Consider the following 14095-nt stretch of genomic DNA (forward strand, 5'->3'; position numbering starts at 1 on the left):
CAATGGAAGCGACAGGTGAAACCTTCCCACCGAGGGACATCTAGAAGTAATGCTTTTTCCACACATCAAGCCCAGCGGCCGGCAGACAAATGGAACAGCTGACCCAGCAAGGCGGGAGAATGTCACTGCTTCAGCTCTTGGGTGACGTAAGGAGAACAGTCAACGTGCTGTAGTGGCCCATGGCATGAGATGGCCATGGTTTACGCTCGGTTCCCATGGCAGAGCCTGACACACCGGTCCTCCCCCCCTGCCCCGCGGGCAGAGGTGGATTAAGTGCACCAAATCCTCTCCGCTTTCTGCAGCTCCAGCACTTTCTAGGTGGTTCTTTTGCATTTCCCCCTCCCCCCTGAATGCCCAGCACAGGTCATGAAAGATGGGGAGGGGGGAAGTAACCCTCCGGCACTACGTCCTGGCAGCAATGATCTGGGGACAGAGATACTAGCTGTGTTTCAGGATAGGGCACTCCCTGCAACAAGTCATTTTAAAGTGGATACATTTAGCTTCTTGATCTCAGGGCCAGTGACAAGGCTGATACGAATGGAGGATGCCTATGTTTTGGCTGGGTCACTAGAACAAGGGTCAGCGATCTCAGGCCCAGGTCCCAAATCCAGCCGGGCGCTGGGTAAATGCAGTCATACTGGTGCGGGGCCAAGCCTGGGATGTGTGGTCTATCTACGGCTGCTTTCGTGCCACGACGGCCAGGTTGTGTCGTTGCGACAGAGACCGTAGGAACCGCGAAACGGAGAACAGCGTCTTGACTCTTCGCGTCTTGATGGGAAAAGCTTGCCGACCCTGCTCTCGAAGGACCTGGCCCAGAACCCAAATGCCCTGTGTGCTGCCCTGAGCTCAGACTTGAGAGAGCTGGCTGCAAGAGAAGATAACCTGGAATCTGATACCTATTAGGAGGGAAAAAGAAAAGAAAAAAAAAGAAAATGCCTCTGTCTGAAACATTTTAAGTAACCCCAAGAAATCTTCCTTCGGACACTTTGTTATGATCTACTTCCTCCTGGTTGGTATGTTTGGGTCTGTCTGTGTCCCCTCCTCCTGGCTTTTTCTCTTGTCCTTCTTTCCTCAATGCTAAATTGCCGTTCCAGATCTGGAAGTTCCTGGCCCTCGGCGGTGTTCGGCTGCCTCCTCCCTGTGTGTGAAAGGCCACATTCCCCGATGGGAATTACTGAGTGGCCGTGCTTCCTTCTCCCTGTGTCTGTCCCCCGGTGCGGAGAAGCCAGCCCGGCAGTGTGGCCTCCCGGAATCCGGGCTGCGGTGCTTCGTGGCGCTTGGCCAGGGGGTCCTGGTGACAGTCTGAGATGCTCAAGGGGGGGCCTGTGAGGTGTTCTCGTGTGTGTCCTCCTCCAGGTGCGGGGTTCACCTGCAGTGACTACGAGCCCCACCAGGGAGTCAGAATTCCTTTTGAAATAGCACTTAAAAAGAAAAAAAAAACCACTCCCCCACCCCCCACCCAAAGATGGGCTGGGTTTTCTTTTTGTTTGTTTTTCCTTGGAGCTGGTTTTAATGACCCAGTTGCTTTGTTTGAAAGCCATTTATTTAGATGACAGATATGTAGATGTAACTGGATAAATAAAAAAATGTGAAACCGAGACTTGAAGCAGTGGTTAGAATACAAACACTCGGGGCCACTCCCTCGGACAGGGTGCCCCAGACAGAACAATGGCTCAGAAGTGACACTTAGAACCTCCCCCAGCCCGCGCCCCCCCCCCCCGCCCCCCGCAAGCATCTCCAAACCCCCAGGTCCCATGCAAGAAACTGAATTTTAATTTGGCACCAAATACCCACACAGTCCCTGCCCCCTCTCCACCCTTCTCCTCATTCCTAGAGTGACTTTCACGTCCATCCCTGCACCGGAGCCTGCCGCCCTCCACCAAGACAGCACCAGACTTGGCAGCACCAAGTGTGTGGTCCAGCCCAGCCCGGGTGGGCCCGCTGCCCCCTGCCCCAGCCCACCGCCCCCGCCCCCACCCCCCACTCCCCTTCCCAGCAGAGGAAGCTGCAGGCCACGCCCAGTGGCTCCACGGACAGAAAGGAGACAGCTACTCAGAGAGTCCACACGGCGTGTTCACTTCAGGAGGCACAAGGGTGGACCCCGCCGGGCCCAGACAAGACCTCGCTGTTGCCCAGGGAGTCTCCGCCTCACCTGTTCATTCCGCTAACATAACACCTTCATCCAGTCTGCAATCCCCACCAAATCCTGCGTGTGACATCCCCCCTCTTTAATGGCAAATGTTTTGGAATGTCCATAGAGAAGAAATGGACGGCCTGGAGGAACGATTTCCCGGCCCGGCCTTGCGTTTCACCTCCGGATGTCAGAGTACTCGGACTGTTCTTCCTCCCACTCGCTGCTTCCAGAAGTTCCCTGGGCCCCGTGGTCCGCCGCTCTGCCCCGGGCATGGGCGTTGGGGGGACTCTTGCTGCCTCGCTCGCCCTTGGCACCTCGGAAGGCCTCTCTGCTGCTGGGCTCCGAGGGGTGGTGGGCCCTGGACAGCTTGGCTCTGTCCACCTGCGGCGGGCGCTCAGGGGGCGCCGTGGGGGGTCTCTGGATGGCCGACGTGCAGAAGCTCAAGATGGAACACAGGCTGCCCCAGTTCTGCTCGCACTGAGCCTGCACGCTGTGGGTGATGGCCTCCTTCACCTCCTCCCCGCAGGTCAGCAGCAGGTTCACCAGGTCCATGTACGGTCTAGAGATGGAGAGCAGAGAGACCGGGAATGGAATGAGTCCCCAGCGGGCCTCAGAGGGCAGCGACTGGGGCAAGGAAGATGGAGATGGTCAGCCCAAGACTCGGCTTGGCTTTGGTTTGGTGGAAGAGCTTCCGGGAATTACCTCCGGACTTGACCCATATTCTTTGGAGTGCTAGTTTCAAACGCTATTTACTGGGTGACTACCACGTATCAGGCCCCCTGCCGGGTATTGGAGAGAGTTGGCTGCTTGGGACAGAACCCAACGCAAGAGAAAGGGCCGGTCACAATGACAGGTGCATATGACAAAGGAAGAGCGTCCGGGGAAGGTGGGGTGGGAAGGCCGGGCAGGGCGGCTCTGCGCACAGTGACAGGAGGGCCAGCGAGCTTTGGGCACGCTTTGGGGTGTGCTAAGTAGGAAGGTTCCAGTGGGCATGGACGTGGGTCTTGGGGGCCATTAGGCAAATGATAAAGGGCCTTAAGTACCAAGCTGAGGGATATTTTTTGGTAGGAAAAGAGGAGCCACTGCAGGGTTAGGACTCAGGGAACGCCAGAGTGTCCCCTCACACATGGTGTCAGCAGGGCCCGTTGGCTTTGTGCTGGGTGTCCCTTCCAGACAATGGCCCTGCTTTAGGCTCATGATGAAGAGGGATGATTCTCGAAGAGACCGGATGACTTCCCTGTGCACCTGGAGGAGTCTGGACCAGGTGGAGGGCGTGTGGGGGGAGACCGCCTCCCTGGGAGGCCATGTCGCATGGAGCGCTTTTCTGCGTTGGTGGTCGGGACTGAGGAGCAGGCCCGGCCCTTTAAGCATCTTTGCACCTGAGCCCCCCCTCCGGAACCGGAACCATCGGTGAGGACAGGCTCTGCGGGGACTACGTGCTGGGAATGAATGAAAGCCAGCTGTCTGACAGATGAACATGCCTGGTCTGGGAGGGGAGAGCCCTCCAGCCATCAACCCAGCAGCCAGGGGTCTTCCTTTAGGGCACGGGCAGGAGGAATGACAACAGCTCGCAAAGCTTCCTCCTGGGGTTTGGAGCCGGGTGCAGAAAGGTGGGAGCAGTGTGCCTACTTTCCATATTTATGCCCCCCGCCCCCGCTAGGAAGAGGTGTCCCCAGCAATGGGCTCTCCTGTGGCCCACTCATTAAGCCCTTTTTCCTCCATCTCACTGGCCTGTTAAAAACCCCAATTGGGGTATGGAGTGTTTCATGTGGCTCACCAGCATTCTTTAGTGGACCTCGGCTAGCGAAGTTTCTGGATCTATCTGGCCAGGAGCCTTGCAGCTCTGGGCCCTCATCTCGGGCAGAGAAATCACTCTGGACCACGAGGTCACTAATAAGGACCTTGACACTCCCCCCCCCCCCAGCAGGGAGCCTGGGCCACCTGCGTGGCCACATTACGCCCCCCCCCCCTTACTCTTTTCTTTGCAAGTTGGCAGCGGTTGCTGGGCAGGAAGGCAGATTGTGTTAAGACCGGGGAAGTAGTTTATTGCTGTTTTTTATGAATTAGTCCTCAATTAAATGGACTGTCCTCATTTCATCGATGTAAAAGGGGATTCGAGGCAGGGGGAAGGTGGCTTTCGGAAGCTCCTGGACCTGGAAGGTCCCGATCTGGGCAGAGAGTGGGGAGGAGTGTTCGGGCTGGGGGACCAGGCTGCCCTTTAAGGCCTCCTCGGTGCCTCTGGAGTCAGGGAGTTTGTGCACGGCTGGTGGGCGGGGCGCTCAAACTCTCTAAGGCAGGCCCCTCACAGGGACAAGGTCAGTGATGACACTCTTCGCCAGGAGCTGAGAGTGGAGGCCCTGGGGCAGCTCGGGGAAGATGGTCCATCAGTGCTGGTCTCCCTCCACCTTTAGGGAACTGGCTCCTGACCCCCTCAGGGGGCTCCGGCCCACCGAGGGTCTCTGCTAAGAAGCACCTGCCGCTTCTCTGGGGCTCTGTGAGCAAACTGCAGGGGCCGAGGACCTGTCAGCCTTTTGGGGACACTAACCCAATACACCTCTTCAAGTTTCTCTCCCCAGAGGGAGGGGATGGGCTCGCCGCCTCTCGGCCTCCTTCACCAGGGCGGCCGGCCTGCCTGCCTGCCAGATGGCTCTCAGAACCCAAGGTGGACCCGAGCAGGCTGGACGGGCCCACATGCTCTTTGGCCCCTGGCACCCTGAGCTGTGAGCCATGGGGAGGGGCGCGAGTTAATCTAAGCTGTGCTCCGAACTGGCGTGGTGCCACCTCAGGCTGCAGGCTCAGCCAGTGTCTAATGACAGAGCCCAGCTCTCTCAACTGGGTGTTAGCAAGGATTTAAAAAAAAAAAAAAAAATTCTTGGCCGGGGCCATGCCTGGAGGCTGCCAGCACCCAGTGACAGGGTGTGGAGCAGTAGCCAAGGCGGTTGATATGGAGAAAGTGGGGTGGGAAGGGGTGAGGGGACCACTTTAACTGAACTTGACAGCGTTTGGGGGGGGGTGGATGGGAATGGGGATGAGGAATAGAGGCAATGTGGACACTGGGGTGACTGTGATTTCCTTCTCTCTAAAGCAGGCGTCCCCAAACTACGGCCCGCGGGCCGCAATGCGGCCCCCTGAGGCCATTTATCCAGCCCCCACTGCACTTCTGGAAGGGGCACCTCTTTCATTGGTGGTCAGTGAGAGGACCACTGTATTTGGCAGCCCTCCAATGGTCTGAGGGACAGTGAACTGGCCCCCTGTGTAAAAAGTTTGGAGACCCCTGCTCTAAAGTCAAAAGCAAATTCAGCACTCTTACCCTGCCTGTGAGCAATGCCACCCATTCTTACACGGTCTTCTTGATTTGGGGGCACTGACAAGATCCTTTGTGCCAAAATCAGTTAAGATAGTTAAAAAAAAAAACCCAAGTGGCCCTGGCCAGTTGGCTCAGCGGTAGAGCATCCGCCTGGCATGTGGGGGACCCGGGTTCGATTCCCGGCCAGGGCACATAGGAGAAGCGCCCATTTGTTTTTCCACCCCCCCCTCCTTCCTCTCCGTCTCTCTCTCCCCCTCCCGCAGCCAAGGCTCCATTGGAGCAAAGATGGCCCGGGCGCTGGGGATGGCTCCTTGGCCTCTGCCCCAGGCGCTAGAGTGGCTCTGGTCGCGGCAGAGCGACGCCCCAGAGAGGCAGAGCATTGCCCCCTGGTGGGCAGAGCTTCGCCCCTGGTGGGTGTGCCGGGTGGATCCCGGTCGGGCGCATACGGAAGTCTGTCTGACTGTCTCTTCCTGTTTCCAGCTTCAGAAAAATACAAAAACAAACAAACGAACAAACAAACCCCAAGAAACTCATTCCAATTAACACGCGGCATAGTCGTGGCCTCAGAAGGGGAGGGGTTAGTGGGGAGCTGGAGTTACGTGGGACCTGCCTGGAGGTGCCGGCTTGGCAGGAGGCAGGGGGACTTGGGTTCAGTGCAGAGAGCTCCTCAGAGAGGCACCTGCCTTTCCAGAGCGGGCTGGGGGAGGGGCTGGGTTCACAGGTTCGTTCTAAATGATGCGAGGAGCCCTTCGGAAGTAAGGGTGTCACATGGTCCCTCAGGCCATGTCTCCAAGGAGGAGACACCAGAAAGCCACAGTGCTTTGGGGGAGGTGTTAGGGGGGTACTTTAAAACCTGCAGTTTTCTGAAAGAAGACTTTTCTGCAAAAAGGTACTTCTTGGTTCTGGGAATGTAGTATAGACTTACAAAGCAGGTCCCCATTGCCCATTCTGGAGGCCACTGTCTCACACAGAATGTGGGTTTAGGACAAATGACCTTCAGCTATACGGCGTTTGTGTCTCCCAGGGGTGCCTGGAAGGAAGGAACTTCCATGGCGCTGGCCTTGTGTAACGGGAGAAACACTGGCCGCCTATGGGGACCGGTGAGTCTAGTGGGGAGGGGGGAGAGCAGGCCAGGAGCAAGGAGGTTTGGGGTCTGTTCCTGACAGCTGGCTTCATGCAGGTACCTCGCCAATTCCCAGGCTGGAAAGTAGGAATCAGATCTCCGAGGGAGGTCTTGAACCTCTTGGGCGATGGGGATAGTAATCTCTACCTTGCAGCGTGGTTAGGAAAGGCACCTGATCGATAACCCAGGGAGGGTCGCTGGCCCAGGGCCTGGCCCGCTCAAAATGCGATTTTATATTATCATAGTTATCGTTGTGGATGCTATCGTTGCTTTGTTTCTTTACGGGTGTTTGGTAGAACAAAAAATATTTATCAAGTGTTAGTGTAACTGCAACTGCGGGGAAAGGCATCGTTGGTGTGCTCTTGTCGAGAGCGGCCGTGGAGCGAGGCACGGTGAAGCTTGCAATGCTAACAACACACCGGGGTGTGGCAAGATACCTAGGCCCTCATGACCAAGTCGAAAGTGACAGGAGGTGGTTGTCCCCCATGATCTAAGCGGTGTGGGTGGGGTGGGGAGCAGCCTGTTGAGTGACATGGCTGGGGGGGAAGGCATGCCACGGACTAAGGAGCAAGAATTCATACGGTTGTACTGATTTGGCCCAATGAGTCACCGTGGAAAGAGCAACGGTGCCGTCAAGCTGGCAATGACTTGTCCTGGGCTGCTTAGCTAGTGACGTGTTCCTGTCCTCATTCTCCCAGGAAGGAGCCATCGTAACCTTCAGGGGCCACCGGCCCTGCTGCCCGTCGGGAGCAGCTGTGCATGCACAGCTGTCACCGCTCCGCAAGATTCTGGATCCTGTGGATGGCGTGCTTTTTTTTAAGGGGTGAGAGAGCCCGGGTTTGTTACTGCATTGCGAGTCTTTGAATAAGCGAGTCCCTATGTCTTCGCTTGGGCATAAAGACGTCTGGCTGATTGGAGTTTTGGGCATTTGTTTTGTGTTCTCTCTGGGAGGGCATTCGTGTGGTACTGAAGGCGAACTGGACTTTCTAAGGGCGAGGGGAGCTTACAGAGGCAGGAAAGGAGACACCTAGCGCTCTCAGCGTTTGGCCTTGAAGAGGGGAGGTTCCGGAGTCAGACTGCCTGGCTCCGATCCTGGCTTTGCCTCTCACTGTCTGTGTGACCTTCGCTTTAGCGAATCTCAGTTTTCTCATCTGTACAACGGGGATGAGAATGGTACCAGAGCAAGGCTGTTGTGCGGATGGAGTGAAAAATTCACGGACAACACTCAGGCTCTCGGTGGATGCTGGACAGATGTCACCCGCTTCTCATTGGTCTGCCTCCAGAGCTCCCGGGAACGCTGAAGAGAGCTGCTGGGGTCTCAGCCAAAGCGGCAGACAAGGGACATTTCCGAATCCCACTATTCTGTGCTAAGTACACGAGTTTCCTGTTTCTATTGCTGACGATTTTGAAACTGGCGGTGGAAGTGTCTTTCGCTTTCCCTGAAGGTCAGCAGGAAAGGCGCTCCCAGGGGAGCCCGGGCCGCTTTGGGAGGAGAACTGCCACCTCCTGCCTCTGATGGGAGAGAGTCCACGCCCCCCCCTCTACACACACACATAAGGCCCCCGCCCCCGAGAAGAAGACACTCACTCGTGCAGCAGCAGGTCCCTGAAGTGGATCATCTCCGCCATCACCCGGGTGTTCTCCTGGGCGGCAGAGCACAGGTCGTGCTTGAGGTAGCATTCCCGCTGCAGCTGAAACACCATTTCCTTAATGGCCGGGCACTTCCGGCTGATGCAGCCGAATCTGTGCCGAAGAGCGTGGGCCTTACACCTCAAGGCGTTCTTGATGAATGACTTGCCCTGAGGACAGAGGACAAAGGAGGGACAGAGAGGGGCAGAAGAGATGAGCGCTTGTGACACGCTTAAGGCACTGACCCCTTTGGGGCTCACCCAGGAGCGCTCTGGCAACTGAACCCCAAGGCCCTCGCCACGGACTGACTGACGGACGTCCCTGCGGGTGACAGGCTGATGGTGCCTCAGGAGGCACGTCCAGGGTGACAGGATACCTCTGGCATTTGGCCAGAGAGGATGTCACTTGGAGAGACTAACAGATCTGCCTCCCCTCCTCCATTCTCCCCCTCTCTGCTCTACTAGTGTCCCTTGTGATGATGAGGCTTGCGTGGCATCTGTCCCCAAGGCAGGCAGACCGCGGCTGGCTATCTGGTGACAACTTTTCTGGAATACAAGGGGACTTTGGCCAGATGTAAACCCAGCACTTCTTGGTGGTTCCCAGCGTTTTGCCCAAGTAGAAGGCGCCTGCTTGCCCAAGTCTCACGCCTTGCCCTTTCCCTCGGGGCCCACGAGCGATGTCCAGAGGGGCTGCTGACCGTGCCTGTCCTCTCTGCCGCCATGCCTCCCAGCCCACACTCCCGTCTCCCCCTATCCTTTAAGGAGGAGCATTCTTTTCCCTTTTGAAAACCATTTGACTCCTTTAAACTGTTAGGATTACTGCCACTAAAAGGCCCGCCTGGCACACTGCCTGGCAGCATCTGGCCCGACCGCCAGCCCCTCCCCCACGCCCTGGCTCTGAGTGGCAAAGGCAGCCAGGCATACATCTGGCCCACACGTCTCCTTCCTGGCAACCTCTTTAGATTGTTCTTATCCTAGAAAGGAGACAGCTGTTGGGGGTGTGGAGGTGCAGCTGGGCGGTTTGCTCCCTTATCAACCTTGGGGCAGAGAGGCATTGTGGGATATATCTACCCAGGGATGCCACACCCCCATTACTATAGAAACGAGATGTCCTTGGAGAGGTCACCCCTGTTTTTTAGACAGGTCTGGAAGGAGCGGAGTTGAGAAAGTAAACGGGTTTAGGTTGGGAGTGGGAAGCCAGCCAGCACGCTTATTTCGGCCCTCTCCTTGAGAAGCAACTGAATTGTCTATACAGATAGTGTCTGGTCACTAAGAACCACCTCCCCCTGGCCTCTCCCCTCTGACTCTCCAGTGGGAGCCGTAGAGGATGGAGGGGAGGGTGTGCCTGTCCTATGAAGTAGTTATGGGCTAGGAACCTACTTGAAAGGGGTGCTTCTCACTTGAGAACATACTCCTGTCGGCTGAGAATAAAGGGGGAGGTCGATTCGTGCGAGGACTGCGGCGATCTGTTCTTGGTATTCCTCCCTGACGCCTTGTGGGATCGCCCCCAAACACACATCTTGCCTCTGGATTTCCTGTTACGTTTCCTAATTCCAGTCCATCCAGAAGGGATTTTTTTTTTAGGGAGCCTCCAGGACTGCGCATGTGCGACCTCTTTCCTTCGCTGGGTTCTGCTTCCGCTCCTGTCACCCCCCACGTCCTCGGCAGGGTAGGCTGCCAGCCCCGCCGCGTCCCTTCCCTGGTTCCCAGGCAATGCTTTGTCCGGCTCTCTACGGGATGTCAGTCTCTGGTGACGTTCATAAATCACACCTAGACTGTTGGCCCTCCTCCAAACGTTGTCATGACTCTGGTGAAATGGGAGAGGAAGTTTATGAGAGGATAACGGGGCTTTGCGGCGCGTACAAAGGCTGGGGAGGACACGTGGAAGGTGAGCGACATGCCATCGGAAATGTTCTTGGACGGCCAGCACTGGACCTATACGGCTGCTTGTTGGGTTCTTTACCTGCCCCATGCAGCACCTGGGCTTTGCCCTTGGGACCCTGGCACTACCAATGTGGGTCAGGCCCTGACAATATTGACTATACGGAGCAAAAGAGAAGTATAGAATTGCTAGACATAGCCAGGGTTTTCACTTTTCAGGCTGGGATAGGAGGTACCTGTACTTAGGGGGGGAAAAAGGTCCGCTCTTCTGGGGGTCCTGATTTATCCACAGTACCTGCTCACACACCCCCACTAGGAGAAGATGCACTTCTCCGAATTTTGTCTCATTTATTCTTGCCTAGTAGGGGGAAATGACTTTTGGAATGTGTTCCCCAACCTAGTGTTCCTAACGTGATGAGCCTTGCAGATCCGGCTCTGGGGGACCAGACACAGGGTGCCCCCTTAGAAGATGTCTGTCACCCGGACCTTTGTCTTCTAGGCCAAGAATCCTCTGGTAATTGTTCAACTTGGCTTCCAGTCCTACTTTGCTTGTGTAGACCCAGCTTCGGAGTGGAGAAGGATTCTGCCTCTATGACAGGTCCAGAGAACAGGACCCCGGGGCTGGGGTGGGAGTACACCCCGACTGTCCCTTGCAAGCGCTCAAACGCACCACAGTGATCCATAAGGAAGTCCGTTAAGTTTTCTAATGAACACCTCCATCGCGCTACGCTAATCCCCAGCCGTCTTTGGGCTCCATGTGGTTTTTACCTGGGCATCGAATTTTCCAGCGTTGTGCAGAAAAGTCATGCAAATCCCATGCAGGCCCCGAATTTCACAAGAGTTGTTCTCGAAACATTCAAACACGCCGCAGCCCACGTCGCCGGCGCTGACCAGACAGTGCTGGATTTCCGCTGAAACGAGAGTTACCTACAGACATGTCCAAAATTCTCAGCCATGCCGGGGAAGGCAGAGAGGTTAGTTGAAATCAAAGCGCTGATCGAGAGAAAAACTTAAGGGGGCAAGAAAATAAAAGTTAGAATGACTATTTCAGGATCAAAAAGCCAGGGGAAGAAAATATCATTGAATCTGCTTAGCTGTATTTATATATATATATATAAAAAAAGTCAAACTTATGTTACAGAGATCACAACCAGGAGTTAGGTCTGAGTACCTCATCCCCCCCCCCCCATCCTTCCCATTTTATTCAAGTGTTTGTGGGAATCTGTAGCTTGAGAACAGAAGATATTTCAGCTTTCTAAACCCACACACCAAAAATAAATAAATAAATAAATAAATAAATAAATAAGATTTTAAGAGATTAGCTCGTCCCTCCCTCCTGTTGGCCTTCAATGAAGTGCCCTTCTCTGCTTGGAACTTGAAGAGGCTGTTATTAAAATCACAGCCATTTCCTTCCTGACCCCCACACGAGAGCATCCAAAAAGCAGTTTCAGTTCAGCTTTATGATTCAACACCTAAAAATCAAAACAAAATTCCTCCTATTAAGGCGGCAGCACCTCCAAACCAAACCATCCTCATTAAAAACCCCGGGCCAGGGAGCTTGATTTCCCAGCAGGCTCGGGGCTCCAGTCAGCTGGGGGGCTAGCTTGCAGCAATGCCACCTTCGCTGGTCAGAGGCTCCTTGTCAGTAGAGATCCGGTGTGAGATGTTACTTAATCCCCTAGAAGTCCGGACGTCTGGAGTTTGCCGCCCTCCTTCACAGAATGTGGCCCTAATTCGCCTGTCTAAAAGGACTGACTGAGGCAGTTAACCGGCAAGCTGCCGGGTGCAAAGCCTCCCTCCTTCCCCTCCCCCCCCTACCCAATTCCTTGATTTAAACCAACTATCAAATTACATCAGAAAAGTATATTTTGGAAGAAGGGTGGGGTAGGAGTAGATAATCCCCATTCAGCTTAAAGCTACAGAGAGAATGAGGGGGCGTGTATTTGTTGAGGGTCACCAACTATCGAGAATTACTTTCGGGTTTTCAGGGGAGGAGCTGGAGAGGGGGAAGGGTGGACGAGGGTCCTCCAGGGAGCGGCGTGGGCCCGGGCGCTTCGCTCACGTAAGGAGGTGGTGGGCTCCAGGGTGATCCCACGCGTGGCCCCCTGGCGCGCCGGACAGGAGCGCGCCGGGTCGTGATCCATTCACTCAGGGAGTCCCTAATGGGCACTCACGCGTTTCCGCTTGTGAGAGGAGCACAACCACATCCCGCTGCTGGGTTCGCAGGTCCCCGAAATGAAGGGGAACCGCCTAGACCAGAGCCAAGGAGCTGCGGGCGGATTCTTTCTCTCCCCGGAGCTGCGAAAAGGGCCGTCCTGGCGCCCTGCATGCCTGGCTCTGCCCCGCAGTTTGCGAGTGAGCAGAGAGCCAGTTGAACAGAGGCGGCTCGTGGTTGGGGCCGTGTCACCATTTCGTAGCACGCTGACCTGCCGTGCAGCGGGGGACCGCAGCAGCATCACCGGTAGAGGTAAGCTTTGCATCCCCCCCACACTACCATTCCGAAAGCAATGCCCACCCCCACACTCCACGGGCGAGTTCCTGCAACGTCTCGCCTACAAAGTTCTCGGATGTCTGGCATCTTTTGAGGAGGGGCTGTGGCCAGCCGATGGGAAGATGGGAAGAGAAGTTCTCCGAATGCAGGGTGCAGTCGGGCTCCGGGGACTCTCCGTGCCTCCGCGCGGGGTGACCAGGAAGCTTTGCACCGGATGGGGGAGTCCGGGGTCGGCACCGGCCGCGTCAGGCGCCGCCTCATTTAGCCCTCGACCCCGGGGAGGACAGCAACAAGTCCTGCCCCAGCTATTTCATCACCCTGCCAGCACGTGCGGATTCCGGGCGCGCCCGAGCCCGGAGCCCGGAGCGGACCTCGCCTCGCCTCACGCTTTCTGCTTTGCGCGTCCCGCGCCACCCCAAGAGTTTGCATGGTCCTAGGTGGGCGCCCAGTTCCGGGGGCAGCGCCGCGGCAGCGCCGCGTGGGTGCCCGGTGTCGTCTCCCAGCAGTTCCTCGCCACGGGGGAGAACGCACTTACCTGTGTTCTGCAGGGACAGGCGGCCTTTCTGCTGGGAGCCTCTCTCTTGGGGACCCTCCGGGGGGTTGGTAGCATCGGTCCCCCACGTCGGGTCGAAAGTGGCCAACATCAAAGCCAGGGTCACGAACTGGCCCAGCCGCTCGGCACACATGGTTCGTGGTGTAAACCTCCCGCCAGGAGACCTGGAATCTTTGTGCTCCCCTCCCCCTCTTCCTCCTCCTCCGCCGCTTCCCCTCCTCCTCCCACTCTTCCTCCTCGTTCGCCTTTTTCCTCCTCCTCGCGGCCGAGGCTGGATAGAGGTTACCCAGCGCCCTCCCGTAGCTCTCCGAAAAGCATGTGACCAGGCCGTTAGCAGCGCTGCAAGTGCCCGGCAATGGCAGGGATGGTGCCTCAAATATCCCTGGAAGCTCTGGTGTCACTTGAATGAAGGAGTCGAGCAGGTGTTGTCCCGGCGGCTGGACCAATCCGAGACCCCAGCCCGTTTGACAACACGGCCGGGGGGCGGGGCCTGCGCGCAACTACTACAGGAGGAAGCCGGGCGCCGCTGGGAGCGCCCCACAAAGTTGCCGACCTGGCGGCGGCCACGCGTCTGCGTGCGCGTGTGAGTGTGTGTGAGCACGGCAGGAGATGCGTGTGCGTGTGCGGGGCCTCCGGGGCAATGGCCGAACCGGCTCAAAAACAAAAGCGAATTGCAGCTCCGGTTGCAGCGAAAGAAAGGCGAGAGGGGAAGGTCTGTGCTGGAACAGCGTCCCCGAGGCCCCTGGGTCACATCATACGCGCGTCAGACTGGGAAAGTTTTCTCTTTCTGCCGTTTGTAATTCAGTGAGAGTCCCAGCTCTGAGACCTTTACCGAGTGGAGGAGTTTTCTGGATACAGTGATGCTGAGGGCAAACTGAGCACTATGGGAATTCCGGGCGTTGTGATACTTTTGCATTAAAAAACCCTCAAACTATTTAAGAGCAGAAGCACTAGATATAGGACTTGGCCAGAGCAACT

General features: G+C 56.5%; 1 protein-coding gene across 1 annotated transcript; it reads right to left on the reverse strand.

Moving 5' to 3' along the window:
- Positions 1-2004: 2004 nt before the first annotated feature.
- Positions 2005-13752, reverse strand: STC2 (stanniocalcin 2). Its single transcript, XM_066273314.1, has 4 exons — positions 13100-13752; positions 10842-10984; positions 8152-8363; positions 2005-2693 (listed from the first exon to the last, which is right to left on the reverse strand). The coding sequence occupies exons 1-4, from the start codon at positions 13248-13250 to the stop codon at positions 2309-2311; spliced, it is 891 nt and encodes a 296-aa protein (XP_066129411.1). The 5' UTR covers positions 13251-13752; the 3' UTR covers positions 2005-2308.
- Between the last annotated feature and the right edge of the window lie 343 nt (positions 13753-14095).

Source organism: Saccopteryx bilineata, chromosome 4 (assembly GCF_036850765.1).
Source record: "Saccopteryx bilineata isolate mSacBil1 chromosome 4, mSacBil1_pri_phased_curated, whole genome shotgun sequence".
NCBI lineage: Eukaryota > Metazoa > Chordata > Mammalia > Chiroptera > Emballonuridae > Saccopteryx > Saccopteryx bilineata.

Bases quoted from the DNA above. Each gene is read 5' to 3' on its own strand.
- STC2 (XM_066273314.1), bottom strand. From the start codon at position 13,250: ATGTGTGCCGAGCGGCTGGGCCAGTTCGTGACCCTGGCTTTGATGTTG. The intron at 8,364-10,841 runs GTAAAAACCACA...CTCTGTCCTCAG, and splicing joins CTGGAAAATTCGATGCCCAG to GGCAAGTCATTCATCAAGAA. The intron at 2,694-8,151 runs GTGAGTGTCTTC...CTCCATCTCTAG, and splicing joins AGGGACCTGCTGCTGCACGA to ACCGTACATGGACCTGGTGA.